The sequence below is a fragment of the Peromyscus maniculatus genome, chromosome 10 (genome assembly GCF_049852395.1).
Source record: "Peromyscus maniculatus bairdii isolate BWxNUB_F1_BW_parent chromosome 10, HU_Pman_BW_mat_3.1, whole genome shotgun sequence".
NCBI lineage: Eukaryota > Metazoa > Chordata > Mammalia > Rodentia > Cricetidae > Peromyscus > Peromyscus maniculatus.
In genome coordinates this window covers 99,373,379-99,396,436 of record NC_134861.1, presented here as the reverse complement: position 1 = coordinate 99,396,436, position 23,058 = coordinate 99,373,379, and the positions used below count along the sequence as shown (strand labels likewise).

Genomic DNA, 23,058 nt, shown 5'->3' with positions numbered 1-23,058 from the left:
ATATTTTACTTTGTCTTCTAGCAGAATCTGGGTGAGAATTAGGTTTGTATGTTGTTACATTGTGTATAGCACTTATAGACTTAAATACTATAGTGATTTAAATATAGTTAATTGGGATTTATTTTGCAGTTAAGATGACAGTTTGTGAATGGTTTTCTCTTCTTGACCCAGTCTCTCATATTACTAGCTGAAGTTGTCATGTATTCTAAGGCTAATGTAAATGAACATAGGGTTTGTGAAAACCTGACTAGAACTCAGCTAGTGGGCAACATTATAATTTATTTATAGCTGTGTAATACAATTACTAATGAACTAACTTAGAATGGGGGCAAAATTATGCTACATTTTATGTGAAATTATACTATATGACAAAGGTTGGCATTATGTAATAAGTACCCACAAAATGTTAACCTACTTGCAATAAATACAATTAATAATGTACATAAAAGAATGAAATTAAGCTAATTTTTATCAAAAAAGAATTATTCATGAACAGAAAGTGGACAACATAGATTTGATGACAGGAAGGTTGTATCTAATCTGAATTACTGAGTGACCTAGGAAGCTTGCTCAGAGGGATTACAGAATAATTATGTTAATATGCAATTATCACCTCATTTCTTCTGTAGTAACCTCAAGATGTAGTGTAGTGAGGGTGTTATAGCAAGTGCTGATAGTTTGCAAAAATACTGATGTTTGAGATTTCTGAGACAATAAGACTAGCTTGAGGCATATAAGTGATGATCTGTCATCTTGAAGACAGATCTGACCTCTGTACTTTTTAGTGCTCACAGTATAACTAGAGGCAGTTACAGCTGGAGAACTCATTATGCTTCTCTAGAAACTGAAATACGTTTCATGTAGATTTTAAACCCCCATTTGTAGCTTTAAAAAAAAGTGTATGAATTGTTTAAAGAACATATTTAGATTCAGTTAAGAGGAAGATTCTGTGATTCAGTGATTATAGAAGGATTTTAGTAGTGCCATCTAAACATTATTTAAAGAGTCCCAAGGAGTACTTTGAATTCATCAAATTCAAGTTCTCTTAAACACTGAAATCTTTTCAATATTATACCATTATAGTATGTTTTAAATGTTAGCTTCCTTTATTTTTATTTTTTAAACATTTTTAATGATACATTTATTTTTATTTTATGCACATTGGTTTTTGTGTGCTTGTTTCTCTGTGTAAGGGAGTCAGATCCCCTGGAACTGGAGTCACGGACAGTTGTGAGATGCCATGTGGGTGCTGGAACTTGAACCCAGATCCTCTGGAAGAATAGTCAGTGCTCTTGTCCACTGAGCCACCTAGCACCAATTAGTTTCCTTAAATTTAATAAATAATGCTTATCTCTAGATGTGTTTCTTCTTTGTTTGTAATATCCTGGTACAGTGGCTCGGCTGTATGTGTTTGTCCACATAAAGGTAGTGGAAAAGTGTTTGGAAAGGTGTCAAATTAGTTGATAGGTCAAATGCCTTCTTACCTGGATGAACACACTCCTCTGTGAATTCAAGGGAATAGATGTCACGATTACAGATCCTTCCTTCAGTGCCACGGGATCTAATGATGCGTCGTGTGTCACTGGGCCCTGAAAATGGTATAAAATACTTGAAGCATTTTATAGTCAGAATATATTATGAAGATTACCCCCCCCCCCCAAATGTTAGTTGTTCATAAATACAGCTATTGTAGCTAGTTAAGCCACATTTCATTATGTGGACATAAAGAAAAACTGACTGGTAAAGACCTGATTTTATGTTTTAGCAGTGTAATTCAGTTTTCCTTTCTTTACTAGAAATGTCTTGTGGATCAGTTATGTTTTACAAATGTACTCTTCCTACGTCTTTGAGCAAAATGGTTTGGCGTCGTCCAAATGTGAAGTTAGAAGATCTTATTAAGCCATTCTGGTAACAGGGATGCAGCCTCCAAAACGACGTGATATTCTCATGGTTTGTCACCCTGCTGTTAAGGGGGTACCAATGAAGTTGCTTTAAATGGAAAGCGTCTGTTCCATCCTTGAACCTCTAACACCAGAACAGATGGGTGGAACACAGAACATGGAAGGCTTTACCTCTGAGGTGGTAACAGTGAAGCCACTCATTAACACTGAATTTACCACTTCGTTAGCAACGCTGCTTCCTGTTGAGAAAAGCTAATACAGGCTTCAGATTGACTGAGCATATATTTGTCTACTTCTGAGATTATAATAAATAGAAACAGAAAGTGTCTTCCAGGCTAGTTAAAAAACTGTCATTCATCACAGATGTATGAGGTGGTTGTTAATATTGCGGCATTTTACTTTTCTCCTGGACTCAGTGGGAAAGAAATCCCGGGACGGGGACAGGACAGCACCAGCCTCCCTTTTCTTTGACATTTGTGCCCTCTCCTCACACACGTTGGTGTGCTGCTGTGTTTAACTTCTGTGTTTGTGATGTAGACGCCTGCTGGGTGCTGCATTAGCACCATTTTGGGGTGATATCATTGAATATGATCTTATTGGAAGTCTATTTTTATTACTGTGGAAGTTTGCCAGTTTCAAAGCAGAATTCTAAAATGTGTGAGAGAAGGAATAATGATTGTTGGTATAAACAATGCCAAAGAAAGATCTTTTATGATATTTGTTTGTAATCTTTGATGCATTTATTAAGCATTTTGTTGAAAGAATGATGTGTTTTGTAAGTTATGAAATGAGACAGTTATTACAAATCCTTTATTCTTGTGCTGGAGTTAATGTTTTATAAAACATGAAATTTATACTCCATCTGAAAATCACTCCAAACATCTTAATTTCTGGATTGAATTTTAGAGCCCCGCTGTCTTAAAATAGTATTGTTCACTGTACAGTTTTAAAATACCGCAAAGATAATGTGAAGGGTTTATTTTTATCTGCAGATGAGAAGCCAAGGCTGTCTTGTTTACTGTGTTCTCAGCACAGCTGTGCCTGGCGCAGAGCAAGTGCTTAGGAAGTGTGTGCTCGGCCACCGGGCCGTGCTTCCTTCCGTCTCTCGTGGCTGCTTCCTTCCTACTGGAGTTAGGTTTTAGGCCGTGTCACAGGTGCTGAACCATGGTAGGACTTGTATTCGAATTACATGTCTAGATTTCATAGAAAGAAAGCTAGTTTTCTTTGGGTTTTGATTTTGCAGTTGCATTTTTACTTATTCAACACTTAGTCCTTTATTTAACAGACACTGCCTAGCGCCTTTGCCATGTGGTTCTGTGAAACATGGTGGTGACCAGGTTGTGTCCCTGCCCTTAGGAGTTCAAGACAAGCAATTCTGGTACATTGTGTCCACTTCTCAAAGAGCGGTGTGGAAGAGTGCCCAGTGATGTAGGGGAGTAACCATAGCCACATGTGACTCTCTGTCTCTCAGCCATGCTCTTTTCTCTTAAAGTTCTGCTCTGTCTTCTTATAACAACTCAATATATGATCAAAAGCACTTTGCCATGTTCATCTACATTATGTATGAAACAAAGTATTTGTGACATTTCATTGTAAAAAAGTTTTAGGCCTCTGCACTTCTATCAGATTATAAATGGTATAATTGCTTTTAGGGAATGCCTAGAATTTGAAATCTCAGTGTATGAAATTTTAGCATAAAACTTGATTAATTTTAACATTAGTAACTTAGAATTAATGATAACTTGAATAAAGAATGACTAGAACCTTACAAATACAACAGTTTTATAGTTGGTAAAATTTTGATAGAACACTGTCTAGAGAGCAAAACAGTTTTAAAATACTTTAGAAGTAAAAAATACTATTTTATACATAGGTAAGCCATTTATGTTGATTGCAAATAGTCTATTTGACCCAAATCAAATGATTTACTCTGTAATATTTGTTACTTTCCTCCAGGAAAGAGCTTTCAGGTGAAAAAACAGTTCTTTACATACAGTAGTTGACAGTTCCACTTCTGCTGTGTAGAGTAACTATACTTAGGAAGTCTGTTCAAGCCAGAGAATTATTTTATCATAAATTTATGCATGATATTTTAAATTTTCTTTCAATGTGTAATGCATTCATTTATATTGTGTGTGAGTGCATGCTCCATTTCCCTGGCTAGTTTGTGCAGAATACAGAATTTCTAGAAAGCTCAAAAAAGCAGTATTTGCTTTGAAAATTTTTTTAAAGTGGTTCAATTTTCTTTGAAATGTTTTCTAATTCCTAAAAAATTATTAGTATCATCAATATAAAGATAAGCCAGTGAAAACGTATACTTCCAACTCTCCCTACATTCCAATAGCATGTCTTTCATGCAAATCTAAATTTTTGTTTTCCATTTTCTAGACTAAATGTGTTAAATGATCTTGCCATCAATATGGATGATTTGAAGATAAACACCGATATTACTGGTGCTAAAGAAGAACTCCAAGATGACAGCAATTTTATCTCAGAGAAAGACAGTGGAGTTCATAAACCAAAAGATTGTCAGACATCATTTCAGAAAAACAATTCATTGACTCTGTCTGAAGAATTGTCAGAGGATAAATCAGAAAAAGCCTTAAGTGGAGGCCAGTCTGCTTTGTTTATACCTGCCGGCGCTCCTGCTGTTTCTAGTGAAAACTTTACCTTGCCTACAGGAGCTGTCGTTAATGGACCAGTTTCACGCTCCTCCTTAACAAAGACTTCCAATATGAATGAAGGTAGTGTTTCATTAACCACTGGACAGCCTGTGGATCAGCCAGCAACAGAATCTTGTTCAACGTTGAAGGCAGCAGCTGATCTTCAGCTGTCTGCACCACAAAAAGCAAGTCAACACCAAGTTCTGTTTTTGTTATCAGATGTAGCACATACTAAGAATACAGCCCATTCCATTAAAAAACTACCTACCTCTGCTTTAGTTGGTTGTGATGTTCCGAATTCAGTAGGGAGCAGTATGAAGTCAGAGAGCACTTTACTAAATCAAGTAGAGGTGGGTGAGGGTAATGAAGGTGTATTGGTAAAAGATGATTGTGTCAATACATTAGCAGGAATTTCCTCAGGTACAGATGAATTTAGGCCAGAAAATGATACAAACTGGGATCCCCAAAAAGAGTTCATTCAGTTTCTTATGACTAATGAAGAAACAGTGGATAAACCTCCCGTTCTTCCTAAAGTCGTAGGTCTCGAAAAAAAGAGAAAGCGAAAAATGGATGTAAGCAAAATAACTCGTTACACAGAGGGTGGTTTTAGTGATTCTAATCGTGTACCCAATAAATCAAAAGTGCTAGAAGTCGACTTTCTGGGGCAGAATGAGGAGGGACAAGCAATAGATTCACAGAAATACACTTTGTCCAAAGTGAAACCGGAGTCTGCTGACGAAGACTTGGAGTCTGTGGATACTTTTCAGCATCTGGTTTATAACTCAGATAAATGTGGAGAAGATAATTCACCTGCTCATACTCGCACTTTGATTTCAAACACCTTGAAAAAGAAATGTGAAGAGAGTGACTGTGAGTCCCCCGCTGCCTTCAGCCCCGAAGAGCCGTCGTTCTACCCCTGCACGAAGTGCAACGTGAACTTCCGGGAGAAGAAGCACTTGCACAGGCACATGATGTACCACCTGGACGGAAACAGCCACTTTCGCCACCTTAACGTCCCGAGGCCGTACGCCTGCAGAGAGTGCGGACGGACTTTCCGGGACCGCAATTCGCTGCTGAAGCACATGATCATTCACCAGGAAAGAAGACAGAAGCTGATGGAAGAAATTCGTGAACTGAAAGAACTCCAAGATGAAGGAAGAAGTGCGCGATTACAATGCCCTCAGTGTGTGTTTGGTACCAATTGCCCTAAGACGTTTGTGCAACATGCTAAAACGCATGAGAAAGACAAAAGGTACTACTGCTGTGAAGAGTGTAACTTCATGGCAGTGACAGAAAATGAATTGGAATGCCACCGAGGCATTGCCCATGGAGCAGCGGTGAAATGTCCTATCGTCAGTTCCGATGTAACTCAGAGGAAAACACAAAAAAAGACTTTGATGAAAGACTCTGTTACAGGATCGTCCAAAAAGTCAGCTACATACCTATGTAAAATGTGTCCCTTTACCACTTCAGCCAGAAGTATTTTGAAAAAGCACATGGAGTATTTGCATTCCCCATCATGTGTTGATTCATTGAATCCTCTTGGACTTGACAAAAGAAAAAGTGACATCCTGGAGGAATCTGTAGATGTCGATTGCACTAAGCCATTAGTTAAACAACAGTCAGCCACATTTCCAAAGAACTCTGCTTTAAAACAAGATGTTAAACGAACATTTTCATCAAGCTCACAATCGAGTAATTTATCAAAATTTCATAAGCGGCCACATAGAATACAAAAAGCCCGGAAAAGTATTGCCCAGTCTGGTGTAAATGCATGCAATCAAAACAGCTCTCCTCACAAGAATGTTACGGTTAAAAGCAGCACTGACCAAAAGCCAAAGTATTTCCATCAAGCAGCAAAAGAAAAATCTAATGCCAGGGCAAATAGCAGTTATTTATATAGACACAAGTATGAAAACTACAGGATGATCAAAAAATCAGGTGAATCATACCCACTTCCTTTCAAAAAAGAGGTTAATTCATTAAACTCTTTACATCTGTTTTCATCATCGAGTAATTCTCATAATAATTTTATTTCAGACCCTCATAACCCAGACACCAAAAGGCCAGATCACAAGCGTGTAGCCGTAAAAAGAGTAGTTAAGGCTTCCAAGAAGGAAAGTTCTGGTGGAGAAGACTTGGATAGCTATCCTGATTTTCTGCATAAAATGACTGTTGTTGTTTTGCAAAAGCTTAATTCTGCTGAAAAGAAAGATAGTTATGAAACAGAAGATGACAGTTCCTGGGACAATGTGGAGCTAGGTGATTACACTACACAGGCCATGGAAGGGGAAGCCTACAGTGGTCTTAGTCAGGAGCATGTGAACCTGTTGCCCCTATTTAAAAGCAAGATGGAAAGCCAAGGTCCTGGAGACAGTGCTGCCCTCAGTTACAATCAGAACGACGGCTTTTATTTTGAGTACTATGAAGACGGGGGCACCAACAGCTTTTTACACGAGATACACGATCCTCAGCATTTGGAAAACGCAGAAACGCCTTTGTCAAAGCATAACTCGGTTTTTCACTGGACTGATTTGTCCCTTGAGAAGAAGTCTTGTCCTTATTGCCCAGCAACATTTGAAACAGGTGTTGGGCTGTCCAACCACGTCCGAGGACACCTTCATAGAGCAGGATTAAGCTATGAAGCCCGGCACGTTGTGTCACCAGAACAGATAGCCACAAGTGACAAAATGCAGCATTTCAAAAGGACTGGCGCAGCGACGCCTGTGAAGCGAGTTAGAAAAGGTAAGTTCACATGTGGAGATAGTTGGGGCCTAATAAGTCTGTTGAGATTCAGAGGAGTTGAAAATTGTGTTTGAATTTGGTCCTTCTTAGAATCACAGAATTCATATTTCAGAGTTAATTCATTGATGGGGGTTTGTCAAAGAGTCTGACGCTGCTCTCACCAATCTCTTCTAGCTGTAGAGAAGGCTGAGACTGCTTCTGAACACACTTGTCAGCTCTGTGGTGGTTGGTTTGACACAAAGATTGGGTTATCAAATCATGTCAGAGGCCATCTGAAAAGACTTGGGAAAACTAAGTGGGATGCTCACAAATCTCCAATCTGTGTTCTGAATGAGATGATGCAGAATGAAGAGAAGTATGAAAAGATTTTAAAGGCACTGAACAGTCGTCGCATTATTCCCAGACCGTTTGTAGCTCAGAAACTCACATCGGGTGATGACTTCCTGTCTCAGAATGTTTTACCTCTTGATGAATATCGTAATGGCCTAAAGACAGAGGCTCTGTCAGTGTCTGCATCAGAGGAAGAAGGCCTGAGTTTCCTAAATGAATGTGACGAAACAAAACCCGAACTGCCCAGTGGAAAAAAGAACCAGTCTCTTACACTGATAGAACTTCTTAGAAACAAAAGAATGGGTGAAGAAAGGAATTCTGCTCTTTCTCCTCAGAAGATCCATAACCAGACAGCAAGAAAGAGATTTGTCCAGAAATGTGTTCTTCCATTACATGAAGACAGTCCCTTGATGTATCAACCACAAAAAATGGACTTGACTATGCACTCAGGTAAGAGGGCGCTTGTGACTTAGTTCAACACAGTTGAGTTGCACTTTGTGAGGTGGAGCGTCTGGGCAGTGCTTTCTGAGCATCTTCCTGTGTGAGCTGCTGCATTTGCAGAGCCTGTTGGTTATTCTGCTATGGCCGATCAGTGGATGCCCAGCAGCACTGAGTCTCTGCCTCATTTCTCGGTCTGAACGTAAGTTGAGGACCAAAGCAAAATGCACACGCACACACCCCCCTACACCAAGCCAACTGACGTGTGAACATCGGCGCTGCTGTAGTATGAGAGGCTGGTGTTTGAGAACACTTCCCGGTCGAGAGGGACAACCTCTGGCACGCCTCTGCCAGGGCTGCAGAGTGCTGTTTTCAGAACCGGGCTGCTGGTGTGTGCCCTGCTGCTTAGGCAAGACAGTGCAGAACAGCTCCTTTAGACCAAAGGACTGGTACCTGTTGTGTGATGCCGTTAACCCCACAAGCGTCTCCTCTCTGAAGCTCATTGTGTTATGGGATGGTGTGCCTTGAGAGAACTGTGGTGAATATGAAGAAATGTTTGCTCGGCCTTTGGATTTTACAGTTGCGCTCTACTACAGCAGATCAGGGGCTTCTCTTGGTGTGGTCTGCCAAGTTTCTTTCCGTTGAAGGAATAGTTTGAATGTGTTGGGAAGGATGTGGCAGGTAAATAACCAACTGTATTTTGGTATTCTTAGGTCTGGTTTATACTCAAACCCTAGAAGGGTCTTTTGGGTTTATTTGTTTTGAGGTGAAGAGTGTTGAAGGTGGTGTATGTGAGCCTATGTTGACTGTGTCTTAGCTAATAGAAATTGGCCAGTGGATTAGTAAAGAATCAAATTACTGTAATTCTGATTTGCTTCTTGGTAAGCACTAAATATCTCAAATAATTGTACTGTAATTTTGATTTAGGGGAATATTAGAAAAAATGCTTTCTCTGGTGTAGGATTCTGGATAGTAGGGTGCTTTCTTCCATAGAGACGATCTTTCAAAGTTAGTAGTGTTCTCCTTTAAAGAAGGATGAAGTTCAGAGAGCATATTAGTGTGTTAATTAACCATGAGACAGTATTGTGACCATCATAATAGTGTTGATGACACCTATTGAAATGTTTTGGGGGAGTGACAGTTGTCTGAAAAGTTTATATAGAGTTTATTTTTCAACATGGTTTCTTTCACGTGGTAGTATTGGCTTGTTGATCATTTATTTAGCACAAAGATTTTTTCAAGAAAACTTCAAATCATTAACTTGCATTATTGATTGCGCATTCAGAGTAATAAACATAAAATGCCCTGAATAAAATGTTGTGTCTAACAGCTGTTGAGTGGTGTGTTTTACCACCTCTTCTCCCAGCCTTCATCAGAAAGCCTAATTTAGAGTCAGGCCTTTTACGGTTTTGTGGGTAAAACAATTTCATTACCACTTTGTCAAGTAGACTTTTTAATTCTTTATTGGTATGTTGTAAGCTCTGAGCCTTCGCAGCAGAACTGTGCTATGCAAATCACGAAGTTGAATGATCATAGGCTTAAGAGATGATGTGCGTAACACAGAAATCTGCAAGAGAGTAGCAGTGGGAGTTAGCTGAGGGGCTTGGGGGTCAGGCCGCCTTCCACCTTTCCAAGGAGCAAGGGCCAGCTCTGAATACTAACCGCCACTGCTAACTGTTAACTCCTGCCTTAATTCACACTAAGCCAACTCAACGAACGTTTCAAAGACCATCTTCTGTGGTACTTTTCTACACACATTAAGCTAAGAAAATTTCCCTTTTTGAAGTGAGAACTGGATTATAGTTTTCTTTTGAATGATAGGTGTGCCTGTGAAGCTTAGAACATGTGTGCATTGCACTACGACGTTCACAAGTGCTGTTAGCCTGTCCAACCACTTCCGCGCTTGTGCACGAAGGAAGAGTGCTGGACTTGTGCCTGGTACAGGTAGGTTTGAACAGATGTCACGACAAGTCTGTTTGATAGAGTACTCCTTTTTTCTCCTCACCAGACTGGTGCCAATAAGTTAGATGATATCTGGAGCTCTTTTTGATAACCAGCCATTGAATACACATTAAAGTTCAGCAACTTGTAAACTGTTAGATAGAATTTTAATAAATGATTATTTTTCACCTGGCTCCTACTGATTTGATTTGGGGGAAAATAGCCCATTTGAGGTGCACTTTTGAGTCTATATTAATTCCATTCTTTTAAAAATTATACTATATTTTATTTTCAAATTTATCTTTCTTTTAGTAGGTTCTAATGATAAAAACCACAAAAAAAGATTATAGTAGTGCTACTTTGGAATAAGATGCTTTATTAGAAAAGGAAATCAGTGAAATTTCAAATATATAGAATAATTCATTAGTCTATAGATTGAATCTTCAAGGGGGAAAGTCTTAATAATGGACCTTTTTGACAGTTGTTTTAATTCCCCTAACTGACATTTAGGATTAATGAACCTAGATGTACATGTAAGTGTTGACATGCACAGTTCTGGGTTATTTTTGCTTGGCTAGTCCAGCCTTGCAGATGATGCCTTGTTTGTGAGCATTTGTCAGCTTACTCATAACACGCTTCTTCCACCTTGCAAAGTGTTTTGCTCTTGGCTTTGGACTCTCCAAGTTGCCTGCTTTAGCAAGTCTCGTGTCTCTAAGTCCTAAAATACACCTTTCTTTCTCAATAGAGCTGCACAAATCTTTTTCCTGTTAAAATCCTCCTCCTAATCTTTGCATTTCTCTTGTTCGTTTGAGGTCATTGCCTTCTGCTTTCTTGGGTAGTTGTTTGCCCAGCCTTTTGTTCTTCCTCGCGCTCTATGGCTTCCATCCTCCGTGTCTGTGCTGCTCAGGAGATACTTGGTCTGTGCTGGTGTTCTTCTGCTGCTTCTTCTTCACAAATGACAGGACCACTGTTCCTATGAAAAGGAGAAAAACAGTCCGTTTTAGTTCACTGATTCAGAGCTCTGACTACGAGGTGTAATTTTCATGTACCTGTCCTTTGATCAGCGTGCAATTGTAGACATTAAAGATGGGAGGCAGTGGAAGGCAGACACTGCTGAAGTGCGGGTCACTGTCATCATCACTGTGCCGTGTGACTGACAGGCACGATGCTTAGGGGAAGTGTGGGTCTAGGCTTCTCTTCCCATTGTAGAAGGACTTGGTCATCTGTCTACACTTGGAAAGTTATTGCATAGCTAAGCTGGAGTTCTAAACAAGACCGTCTTGGCTTGGCTTTTCTCCTGGTCACTGTTCCCTACTACATGGAAGAAGTCTTTTTCTTGGATTTCTGTTTGGTAATTCTAAAATGAAATTGGGTTTCAAGTGGGGAACATTTTGGTGAAGGCCAACTAAATGAGTCTAATTAGAAAAAAGGACCCCAATATATTGATTAGGCCTACTTTAGGTTTTTGGAGGGCTTACGAAGATGTTTCACTGAGTACTTAGTAACTTATTCTGATATTTAATTGGTGAGGTCCATTAAATACTTTCATCTGAAAACTTTTCAAAACACAGTAGTTTAAGGCACTGGTAACTGATTTTACCTTTCATTAAAACAACAACAAAAACAAACCCCAAACCCTTCACTATTAGAGAGACAAAGAATATAGAATGAACTGGATTAAGTCTAGGCCATCAAGGGAAAAGAGAATATTGCAGTTAAATACTAACGAACATGTCAGAAATGCTAGACAATCAAGTAATTACTTGGCATTTCTAGGTATAAAGAAGGAAAAACACAAGTGTGAAGAAAGTCCATAGTGGTGTTTTCCATAACTAATACCGCTTCCCTTCCTTCGGCATTCTGTAATAATTTGTCTCAATCTAAAGTTTCTTTGATCCATAAGGCTGCGTGCACGTGTACACACACACACACACACACACACACATACACACACACACACACACACCACACACTCCCCTTTCCTGCTTTTTCATGCCAGCTAAGTTTTTATTCAGCTTTATTAATGTTTTTGTTTCCCAGATAGAGAATCTAGTTAATATCTCTAAGTGCCACATGCTTATTTCTTTCCCAATACTTATATCACAGGCCTAGGGAGTTCTTGATTATCATAAGGGATCATATGAATGAGAAGCTTAGCTTTGTAAGAGATAGATAGATAGATAGATAGATAGATAGATAGATAGATAGATAGATAGATAGATAGATAGATATTCGTTTATAAACCATACCTTCATACAAGTACATCACAAAACTGGAACAATGAAAAAGAGAAAATAGGAATGAAGCTTATATAAGACTCAAGTATGTGTGCTCCTCGTTCAGTTTTTGTTCATGTCGATTTTTATTTGTATGATCCAGTTTTTGGAGAAAAAGCTTAAGTAGGGGCTGGGAAGGTGGCTTAGTGGTTAAAGTACTTTCTGAAATATGCAAGGACCAGAGATTGGATTCCTGGCATCCGTGTAAATAAGCTGGGTGTGGCAGCACTCATCTCCAGTCCCAGTGATGGGAAGTAGAGAAACACTGCCCATCCTGTCCAGTTGGCACCACAGACCTCAGGTTCAGTGAGAGACTGTCCAGACAAGTAAACAAAATGAAGGAGCGCTTTAGACAAACATCCCAGTGTCAGCCACAGGCCTCCACGTGTGCATGAACAGGCAAGTACACATACATGTGCACACAACACAAACACACAGCTTACACATTCTCGAGGCTGAGTGTGATAACCTGTGGTCAGATGAGCTCCTAAGCTGTTTAGAAGCATCAGCTCCTGCGGTCTTCTGTGTGATCCGGTGGAATTTCGGAGATAGAAATCGTTCTTCTAACGCCGTTCCAGCTAGCCTTAGACTGAAAACTCTACTTCCTAAAGTATCAACTTGCTGACTATTCAAATACTTGGAATGTGATGGTTCTTCATTTTAACGTCTTGACTCCCACATATAAATTACCTGCATGCTATCCCTGTTCATTTATTTATCTGATAACACTCTAGTATTTTTGTTTTATTTTTTTTTCACTAAAAATTAACGCTTGTCATGATGCAGTAAGTTGGTTTACTCCCCATTGGAAGTTGCTACCCACGTACTGAATACCCTGCCTTAAGTTCCCGTCTGTTTAGGCAGTGGTACGGACCAGAACCAACAATAGTAAAGCTTGACACTTCTGTGGCAGCAACAGAATTTTTTTTCTTAACCTACTCATTTTTGTATACCAACTATTTTTTAAAGTTAGATATTGGCCTTTGGAATTTCAAGTGGAAATTTATAGGGGAACATATTTTTTATTCCAAAAGTACTTTAGGGAATGATCTTATTTGTCTTATCTGAAGAGCACATTTTTTCACAACACTTTAGAAGTAATAGATATTAGTTATCTAAAGTGACCAGCCCACCATAATGAGAAATGAGAAAAAGGTTTTAAATGGTAGTCCATTCGATAGTACCGCTAGTACTTTATGCTTGTTAAAAAAAAAAAAAAAAAGTTTATATTTCAAATCATCACTTTTTAAAGTGTAATTGTAGGTTGGATCTTACTAATGGGTATTTTGCCTGTTTTCAGCTTTACTGATAGAATACCCCTCCAAGTACTAATGAGCTCAGCCAGGTGCTGAGTGGGTTCACAGAACATTAGGAAAGTCCTCCTGTGCTATGAAAATGCTCTAGGAGTGCCTTCTACTGTGACATTGTGCAGGCTTCCCATTAAATGTCAAGTGACGCATTTGTACCCTCATAGTGTGTCCTCTGTTACTGCAGTGTGAAGGCTTGTGATTCGGTCCCATCAAGTATAAGCAGAATATTGATCTTAAAACTATTCAAAGAAACTTTAACTCAAAGCCAGATACCTTGATAATTCCCTCAACTGGATTGGCTTTGAAATGAACAAGACTTATCAGCTATCAGAGTTTAAGGAAGGGTCGTTGGCAACAGTAGCCCTCAGAATTAGAGCTGTTCAAGAGTAGCGCACAGTTTAGTGCGTGTGGGCTGTAAGGGTCCAGCATTCGGGCGCTTGCTTAGCTTAGGTCCCTTTGGTGCAGACCTGGGAATGGAGGGGCCTGGCTGTCCCTGCTTCCCTGTAGTGCACACAAATGGACATGCAGGTACACCCACATACACAAAGAAGAACGCATAGTGGATTCTGCCTTGTATTTTAAAAGCTGTCTGTGAGACAGTGTCCATATTTTCTTAGCTGTGGCTTATCTCAGTACTACCAGGTATAAGGAACAAGAACATGCATCTGTGCTTATGTGGCAGTAATGTGTAATATTCAAACTTGGCGAGAAAATGAGGCGTTCTGGTTGAGTACATTTTCTAAGATTGATTCTTTAGTGCCAAACTTGACTTTTTCCCATAAGCATTGTGGACATTATTTTTGCCTTGTGAAACAGATGTGTCAATGTAACCTTGTACCCATTTAGAATAACCTATAAAGGGACTGAGTAGCTGTTTTGGTATACAAGAGAAGGTGTAGGCTTTTTGCCCAACACACCCAAGAAGATTGGCTGATTACCACTAATTCGGCAAGCGTTCCTTCACCTCCTGCTGTGGTCCAAGCCCTGTGCTAAGTACTACAGAGAGAGACTGGGTTTTACTTACAGTAGAAACACATGTAAGCGTAACTGATATTACAGCAGATGAACACGTGTCACGGACGAGCTGTGTGGAACACTGTGCAGTTGTAAAGCACGGGAAGCATAGACCAGGATCGGCGAGGCTCCTACAGAGAGTGTGTGAGGTTTGGGGGTTGTCATTGGCTCATTAGAGGCTGGACTTTGAATCCAGTGGTTCTTGCATGCTAAAATCGTGTACCAAAAAGGGGCTACACCCCATTCCAGCATGTGTCATTTGATTTGAGCCTCAGAGATAACTGGGTGAAAAGGAAAGTTAAGGTTTGGGGAGGAAAGGAACCATACTTGGAAAAAGAAGGAGTAATGTGGGGAAATCTGAAAAGTTTATTAAAAATACTGGGAGACAAGAGGTGGGGAATTAAGTTAGACGGTTGAGATACATCAAGTAGATGACATAGGGAGCTAATTAATGCTGGAACTGACTTTGCAATGAAGCAGAACCCTTTTTTCTGTGTGTTTTGAGATGGTCTCTATTATGTAGCTCTTACTCTCCTGGGACACACTTTGTAGACCAGGCAGCCTGTAACTGAGATCTCCCTGCCTCTGCCTCCCAAGAACTAGGATTGAAGGCTGGGTTCCAAATCCCTTTTAGATCCTTTTTTAAAGGATTTATGTGTTACTTTGGAAACTACATTTTAAATAGAAGCTTTGGTTAGGAGGAGGAGAAGTCGATTGTAAGAGTCACACACTTTGTAATGACATTAAGACTGAGAAGTGGGGTCACAGATGGATGGCTGGTGCGGTGGACGTCAAGGAACAACGCGTGGCTGGAGGGCAGGGCGTCTATAAATAACCACTGAGTGCTGCCCTCGGGGCTTCTCCGTATCCAGCAATCCCTCCTCACCTAGCTGTCCCGCTAACCCCACTGCAGACCAAATACTGCATTTTATTATGCCTGTTCTGGCTTGTCTGGTTACAAGGTTTAGTTCTGTTTGATTGTGTCCCCCATCCCTGCCTGGCTCCAGTCTTGTCTGTTTCTAGTATCCCCACTAGTTCTGTTGCTTGTTAATTTTCTAGGATTTGCTTTTTAGGTTAATAATTTTTAGTGTGTCCAAAATAACTTGTTATGTTCTGTGAGTTCGCTGTGATTTCTCATCTCACATGAATTCTTGAGTATTGTTGATGTCTGGGTTATGGCACAGTTACAGTATGTGGTGTTAGCCAGAGCTAAATGAGGGTGTTTTGCTATGGTTGACTTTATGGGGATTATCCTGGTTAGTTGTTTGTCAACCTGATATAAGCTACCGCCATTTGAGAAGAGGGGACCTCAGTTGAGACAGTGCCCTCACTAGATTGCCCCCGGGGTATTTGTTGGATTAGTGATTGATGGAGGAGGACTCAGCCCATCTGGGCAGTGCTGCCCTTGGGCCCACGGTCGTGGGTGGTGTGAGAGAGCAGGCCAGTGAGCAGTGCCCCTTCCTGTGGCTTCTGCCTCACTTCCTGCCTCCAGGTTCCCACCCTGAGTTCCTGCCCCAGATTCCTTCAGTGATGACCTAAGAGGTACAAGATTAAATCAAACAAGTTGCTTTTGGTCATGGTGTTTTATCACATCGACAGAAACCCTAAAACAGGTATAATGCAGATGTATTCCAACTGCCTCTTGTGAGGTTAGGCCAAGAAGATGGCTTGTTGGAGATTTCATTTCTCACTTATTCAGAGGTGCAGAAGAAGAGTTTACTATTTCTTTGTTTTATGTAGAGTTTGAGGAATAATGTTAATTCTTGCTATCCAGTATCATATGTGTGTATGTAACACACAGACACATAGACACACACAGAGCACCTTAGGTAGAAGATGCTTCCAAAAGAAAATAACCCGATGAACACCATATCTGCTTTTAGTTCTGAACTTTGTTGGAATATGTAAAGTCTTAAAAATGATTAAAAGCCAAATCAAATTCGTTGAGACGATAGAGTTGTGACATTTAGATTTGTCTGTCTTATTGAAGCTGAGTGTGACTGTCTTGCTGTACATTTGTTTAATTATTCTTTAATTATTCCTAAGATGATGTCTCAGATGATTTCAGCTTATAGAGGGCAGGAGTTTGATTAAAATGCTTAAGTAATTCTTTTTTTTTTTTGTAAGGTGACTCACGGGTTCATTATTGTGTGTTTTAATGTTTGTTCTGTTTTATGTGTGTCTTAGTCTAGGAGAAGTAAGTGCTCCTCTTGGCAAACACTTGCTTTGCTGAGTGAAACAGCATGGAGCCCAATTCACCATAACTTTCTTTCCTTGTTAACACAAAGAAGTAATATTTGCTGTCCTCTTACCATTTGTGTCTAGTTATTCTTCCTATATCTGGATATATTTATATATTGAAACAGTGGGGGCGTCTACAAATTGTGCTTTTTTTTTTCTTCTACATAGACTTCAAGTATAAATAAGAGGCTACTTTCCAAATTGTTTGCATATCCTCCTCCTGGTGAAATATTAAAATGTTTCTAGGTACATTTGCCCCTCCTTGGTTGTCTATTTTGATTTGGGGTCAATTACTATTTCATAGTCACTGTACCATTATGGTACCAGGTATTCAGGACACAACACTGAATACATTTGTATAGTCTCATGCAAAATGAATATGTTAGTAGCCTTTGTTTGAAAATTATTTAAAAAAAAAAATACCCCCCAAACTAGTTCTTTTTCTGTTGAAACTGAGAAAGGTAAAATGCTTATTTGGGTCTTTTCTGTGCTTGAGTCTCACGAACCTCCGAGGATTGCAACAGCAATGAGAGTGAGTTTCTCAGACTCACACTTGAGTGTACCTGGGGACATGCATCCTTTCCCCTCACAGCTGCCCAGCCACCTTCTTCACCAGCCTTTAATAGTGCTGGGACGGTGGTTTACCTGCTTGTGGTCATTCAGTTCCTGCTGTTTTTTCCAAACAAACCTGTAGTTGCTTTGCTTTCCCACCTTGAGCACGCTAACCGCACAGAAAAGGCGTTTTCCTCCTTCTAGCGGGGCTATAACATGCTTCTGTTTGGTGTCTGTATCATGTGGCCACTGTGCTTCAGCGCAGCCCAGGGCTGTATGGTTTGAAGAGTCCTCTCTAAAACTTGGGCTGAAATTGAATTACTATTGTAACCATATTAAGAGGTGGAACTTTAAGACGTCTTTAAGATGGCCCAAGCAGGCCATCGAGGCTGTACCGTCATGCAGGCCTCTATTAAGGGGGGGAGGAGGTTTGCTTCTGAAGGGCAGGGTTTCTCTAGGAAGAATGGCTTGTCCAGGTTTCTCTAGGAAGAATGGCTTGTCCAGGTTTCTCTAGGAAGAATGGCTTGTCCAGGTTTCTCTAGGAAGAATGGCTTGTCCAGTTTTCTCTAGGAAGAATGGCTTGTCCAGGTTTCTCTAGGAAGAATGGCTTGTCCAGTTTTCTCTAGGAAGAATGGCTTGTCCAGGTTTCTCTAGGAAGAATGGCTTGTCCAGGTTTCTCTAGGAAGAATGGCTTGTCCAGGTTTCTCTGACCCCCACCCCCGACTCACACACAATGTGCTCACTTGTTCTGGTACCATGGTGCAGTCTAAAACAAAGGTCCTCACCAGGCGTGAGCGGACTTCCACCTCCAGAATCACAGTGTGTTTATTTGGACAGTTAAGTTGTTGCCAAGAAGTGGGACTGTTGTTAGGAATACCTGAAAATGTGGAAACCCCTCTGGAGCTTCATGATGGGCAGAGGCTGGGAGAGTTAGGTGAGCGTGCTACAAAAAAAAGAAAAGAAAAAAAAAAAGGCTTGCATTGGTACGTGTGGAACATTGAGTGGTTCTGGTGCGGGGTTAGAAGAAAGCTGTAGATTCCTTAAGTGTTGTGACAGGAATATTGGTAGAAATATGGACAGAAAAGGCCATTCTGTTGAACTCTCAGACAAAAATGAGGAACAAGGTATTGGAAACTGAAGTGTAAAGGTCATCCTTGTTACAGTGTTGTGAAGAATTGGGCAGAATCATGTGGAACACAGAGAAGGAGTAGGCTATCTGGTGCCTAACATTTCCTGACAGCAAAGCATTAGGCTGCTGAGTGTCCACCTCGGCCGCCGTCTAAAGCTACAGTGTATTATAAGTAAAGTGCAGCAGGGTAGTGAGATAGGGAATCACAGCCTGGGCATGCACAGAGCAAGGAATGTGCTTGGGAGAGTCCTAAATGTGTCAAGAGACCCTTTGCTAAAAAGAGTGTTAGCTATGAAGAAGCTTGATGCTGCTCTTTCACAGGATGGTCAAAGACTGAGGGCCGTGGGCCTGTGGCGGCTTGGGCTTCGGTGGCCGTGGGGTCTAATAGACGCCCACTTTCGCTGTTTCTAAGTGAGATGAAATCTTCAGGCCCCAGAACATAAGAGCTGCAGGAGCATGGCTTCCATAGGGCTGACCAGTGAGTCCCCCCCCGGGGCAGCACCCAGGAGCCATGGGGGTCAGGAGCCAAACTGCTGCTGAGAACCTACCCCAGGCAGGTGTGGGGCTGTTACAGTCGGAGTCCTCATGTGACATGAGCCTGGGACAGCGACAGAGCAGACGTCTGCCTGGAGTCGAGCAGAACTATAGGACTGGGCTGTCTAGACTCCAGTGTGTCCAGGAAGCATGTGGAGCTGCAAGGCTTACCGTTTTTCTTACTAGCTTTTGGACTTACACAGGACAAGTTTCTCGTTTCTTCTCTTGAAATGAGAATGTCTGTCCTGGGCTCTGTCCTCATGAGTGGATGGGCACAGGTGCGCACGCCCACCCCCCTGCCGTGTTATGGCTGAGCAAGGAGGCCTCAGGCCTGTGAACTACACACTTGTGTTGTTTCCATTCACCCAGTCCTGATTTCTGTTACAGCAGCAGAGAGCTCACTAGAAACATAGACGTAGACCAGCAGTCCGCTAAAGAAGAAGCAGAGGAGGTCGAGCGCTTAAGTCACGGGCAGGGATGATTGAGAGCCATTAAAAATGTCAGTGGTGAATATTAATTTAGTCACACTGTACTTCTTGGTCACAGAAGCTTCAGGTAACACCAAATAAATCCTCTTCCTCTGAAGTCATTTGTATAATGAAGAAAAAAAAGAAAATTTCTTAGAAACAATTATTGTATACAATGAGGAGGACAACGGAAAGAGCAGAAGATTTTATATCATCACATTAGTGCTGAAAGTAACTTTTTTTTTCTTTCTGTGTATGAAATGAAATGATTGTTGAGAAAACAGGCTTGGATGTGTGTGTCATCTAGTGCCGTGCTTGTTGTCACCTGGTGAGTGCTTTGGACTGTTGCATAGCATAACACTGGGGGCTTTTGAGTTTTTTCCATATTTAGTAAAACACAGATATTTTACTAAAAGTTAGATTGTCAAACCTCTATGTATGACCTTGCAGCTCAGTCCATTGTCTTTGTGAGTAATTTTGCAGTAGCAGGTGAAGTCTTCCATAAACGCAAGTAACTTGAGTTAAGAAGGTTTCTAACCAGTCTTTTGGAAGACTCTGGTCCCCCACATTTTCTGCATTCTGAGCGGCACATGAGGGCCTGAGTCCCCAGGCCTGCTTCCGCCCCACAGCAGCAGTGTAGCTAGAGACAGAAACGGGACCAAGACACGGTGTTGGACCTGAACTACTGAAAACGGCTGGTCTGGAATGCTTCTGGGACAGACGTGTTTGTACATTGCCCTTTGCAGTGCATGGGGCATTTCATGTTGTCTTTGATGTAGCAAGGGCCATGAAAATGTCTTCCTTGTACGTGTTTTTATGTTACTCAGTTTTTACAGATTTTTCTAGTTGTGTGGACTGCATTACAGGGGTGGGTCGGATGCTAGTATTAAAAACAAAAAAACTTGTTACTCAGTGTATTTGTTTCACCTACTAAACAGTGTGTTGGGAACCAAGGCATTTTAAAATAATGAAGATGTTAAGACACGTAGACGTTCAGGTTTTATTATCAGGGATGTGAGATTTGAAATATCTTAGTCTTAGGAATAAACTTCTAAACCTGACTTGGAAACATAGCCAGCAGAAATTCCCAGCTGCACAATGATGGTGGCCCTATTTTCTGATGTCATGCCACCTCCAAAGACTAATGCTGAAATTTTGATGGCTTCATTTACAATTTTAGATGTTATATCATTCATAGAACACAGCATCAAAATTCAGAAAATACTGTTCTTCTTCATTCCAATAAACTGTTCTGAGCTTACAAATGCTGGCTGTTGAGTTGCGTTCTCCAGACCCCACAGCATGTCTGCATGACTGAGTTTGGTAGCTTATGACACAGTCCGTGACCTCCCTGACCATTTGCCAACAGCAGCACTCTGAAGATGGTTTGTAAGGGTCATTACAATGCATTCTGCTTGTATCCTACAGTAATTTATTTGCATTCTACAAGGAATTTTAAATATAGTGTGGCAAGTTTGATAGCTAGCAAGCCCTTCACAGAAAGATTGTAACTGTAATTTAATGCTAAACCTTGCTGTGTCCTGTATCACAGAGGCAGACATTGTGTGTCTCAGGTGGAGTGAGTAACTGATGGCTAGTCGTTCTCTGAATTCTATTTCCAGGGTGCAGATCACTTAAAAGTGACTTAAATTCTAAATTGCTCACTGCAGCAGCTGTGGAAAAGAAGTATATGGTGTTTGCCTCATTCATACTAGGTGTGAAGAACCTCGTTTCTACATTGTTAGACTGCTCTGTTGTACGCACCAAAGATAACGCAGAACCTGTGGTAGCAGCGGTGTCTTTAAACAGGTGGTACGGTGGTGTTAGAAAGGAGCCTTGCCCGCATGGCACTGTGCTGGAGCGGATGTCCACTCACACGTCATCTGGATGCCGGTGGTCAGATGACAGTTTGCCTTACTTCTGCTCCAGGAGCATTTGTTGGGTCCCTGCTGTGTACTAGGCTCTTGACCGAAACACCAGTGAGAACCTTAAAAGAATTTTGTAGAGCTGGGTTATTTAGCTATTCTTCAGACTTCTAATAGTTCTTTTCTTATTGGTCTCTTGTTTTAATAAATAATAAAAAAGAACTTTGGGTCTTAGATTTTTCCCTTTCAATGGACAAGTGACAAAAAGCTGGGAATGGTGACCGAGCCTTAGGTTCCCGCGGACTCAGTTGACGGTGTACACTTCTGCTGCTGGGGGAGCCGGGCTCTGTCTGTGATGGACACCTGCTCTCTAGAACAGCCCACCTGACAGGGGCATCGAGCAGCCCGCCTGCTCTCTTCCTTCCAGGAGGGACGGCCATCAGGGTGGTTCTTCAGTTACACTTGGACCCTAGAGATGAGCTCTTTCTCTTCCTGCTACTTCACATGCAGCACCCACATTACTGTCTCCCCTCTGTCCAAGGACCCCAGAGCATTGTGTCCTGTCCTGTTCAACCGATAAAAATCTTTTCTTTCATTGACTCATACTTTTGAAATAAATAATTAAAGGGAAAGGTTAAGTAATGAGAAAAAATGCCAAAACCAGCACTAAAATATTTCATCTACCCTTTGAAAAGTATTTTTTTAAATCACATTTAAAAAAGAAACTACTGGAGAAAATGTAAAACTGTAAATGAAAAACTGTAAAGAATAGTTGGCATCAAACACTGGATCCAGTTGTGAACTTAGATAATATAGTTCATAGTTTTTTCTAATAAACTCACATGTTTGCATGATTGTACATGTAATATAGGTTGAGTTTAAAAGTGAAAACTGAGCTATGTTTGCTCTTGAATATCAGTAGAAATGGACTTTTCATTGAGCTTTGTATTACATTGTTGATATTCCATTGCTCAGTTTGCTAGATTTATTTAATAGAGCAGTAATCAAATACAAATTTAATTATATAATATTTAAAAGTTGCCGTTTTCCTGGAAATATGATGTTTAAAATTATGTGTAATCAAAAGTAAAGATTCCCATTATTGTAATTATTGGCCAGCTGAGCTCCTGGTTCCTTAGCCATGGTTCCTCCCATTCTGCATGAGTGGAGGAGACCTTTATGGGAAAACAGCGGCACAGAACGCATGTGCAAATAAGATGCTGCTGCAGGAGTGGGTCCCTGTGAGTTAGTGCATGCCCTGTAAACAGGGAGCTGGACACAGACTTCTCTGATGTGATGTAGATCACGTGACCTCTGTTAGGTGGGTATGCTTTAAATATATGAGGAATGTTAAGTCTTTCTCTTCCTTTTTTTTTTTAAGCTTTAGATTGTAAGCAAAAGAAATCAAGGTCAAGATCTGGAAGTAAGAAGAAAATGCTAACATTACCTCATGGTGCTGACGAGGTTTACATTCTCCGATGCAGGTAGATGCCTCTGTTGCCAGACATCATCCCTGTTTTAGGTTTCCTTTGAGACACAGTAGCTATTTTAGTTGGCATTTTTATTTTGTGGCATACTCAACAATAAAGTTGTAAATGAGTTTGCAGAGACAGACTTAGAATCTTAATTCATCATATACTTCGGTTTGCTTC

General features: G+C 40.7%; 1 protein-coding gene across 26 annotated transcripts in view; it reads left to right on the top strand.

The window, feature by feature from the left end:
- Positions 1 to 23,058, top strand: part of Znf644 (zinc finger protein 644) — a 79,518-nt gene that overhangs the window by 53,452 nt on the left and 3,008 nt on the right. For 8 of the 26 annotated variants that reach the window (XM_076546882.1, XM_076546886.1, XM_076546883.1 and 5 more), the window contains 3 exons: positions 4,290 to 7,309; positions 7,484 to 8,089; positions 22,788 to 22,890. In XM_076546882.1, the coding sequence (XP_076402997.1) occupies positions 4,290 to 7,309; positions 7,484 to 8,089; positions 22,788 to 22,890 (3,729 nt within the window). Of the gene's footprint in view, positions 1 to 4,289; positions 7,310 to 7,483; positions 8,090 to 9,898; positions 10,022 to 22,787; positions 22,891 to 23,058 lie in introns of all 26 variants that reach the window. The other 18 variants (XM_076546877.1, XM_076546879.1, XM_076546876.1 and 15 more) reach the window with 6 other exon arrangements.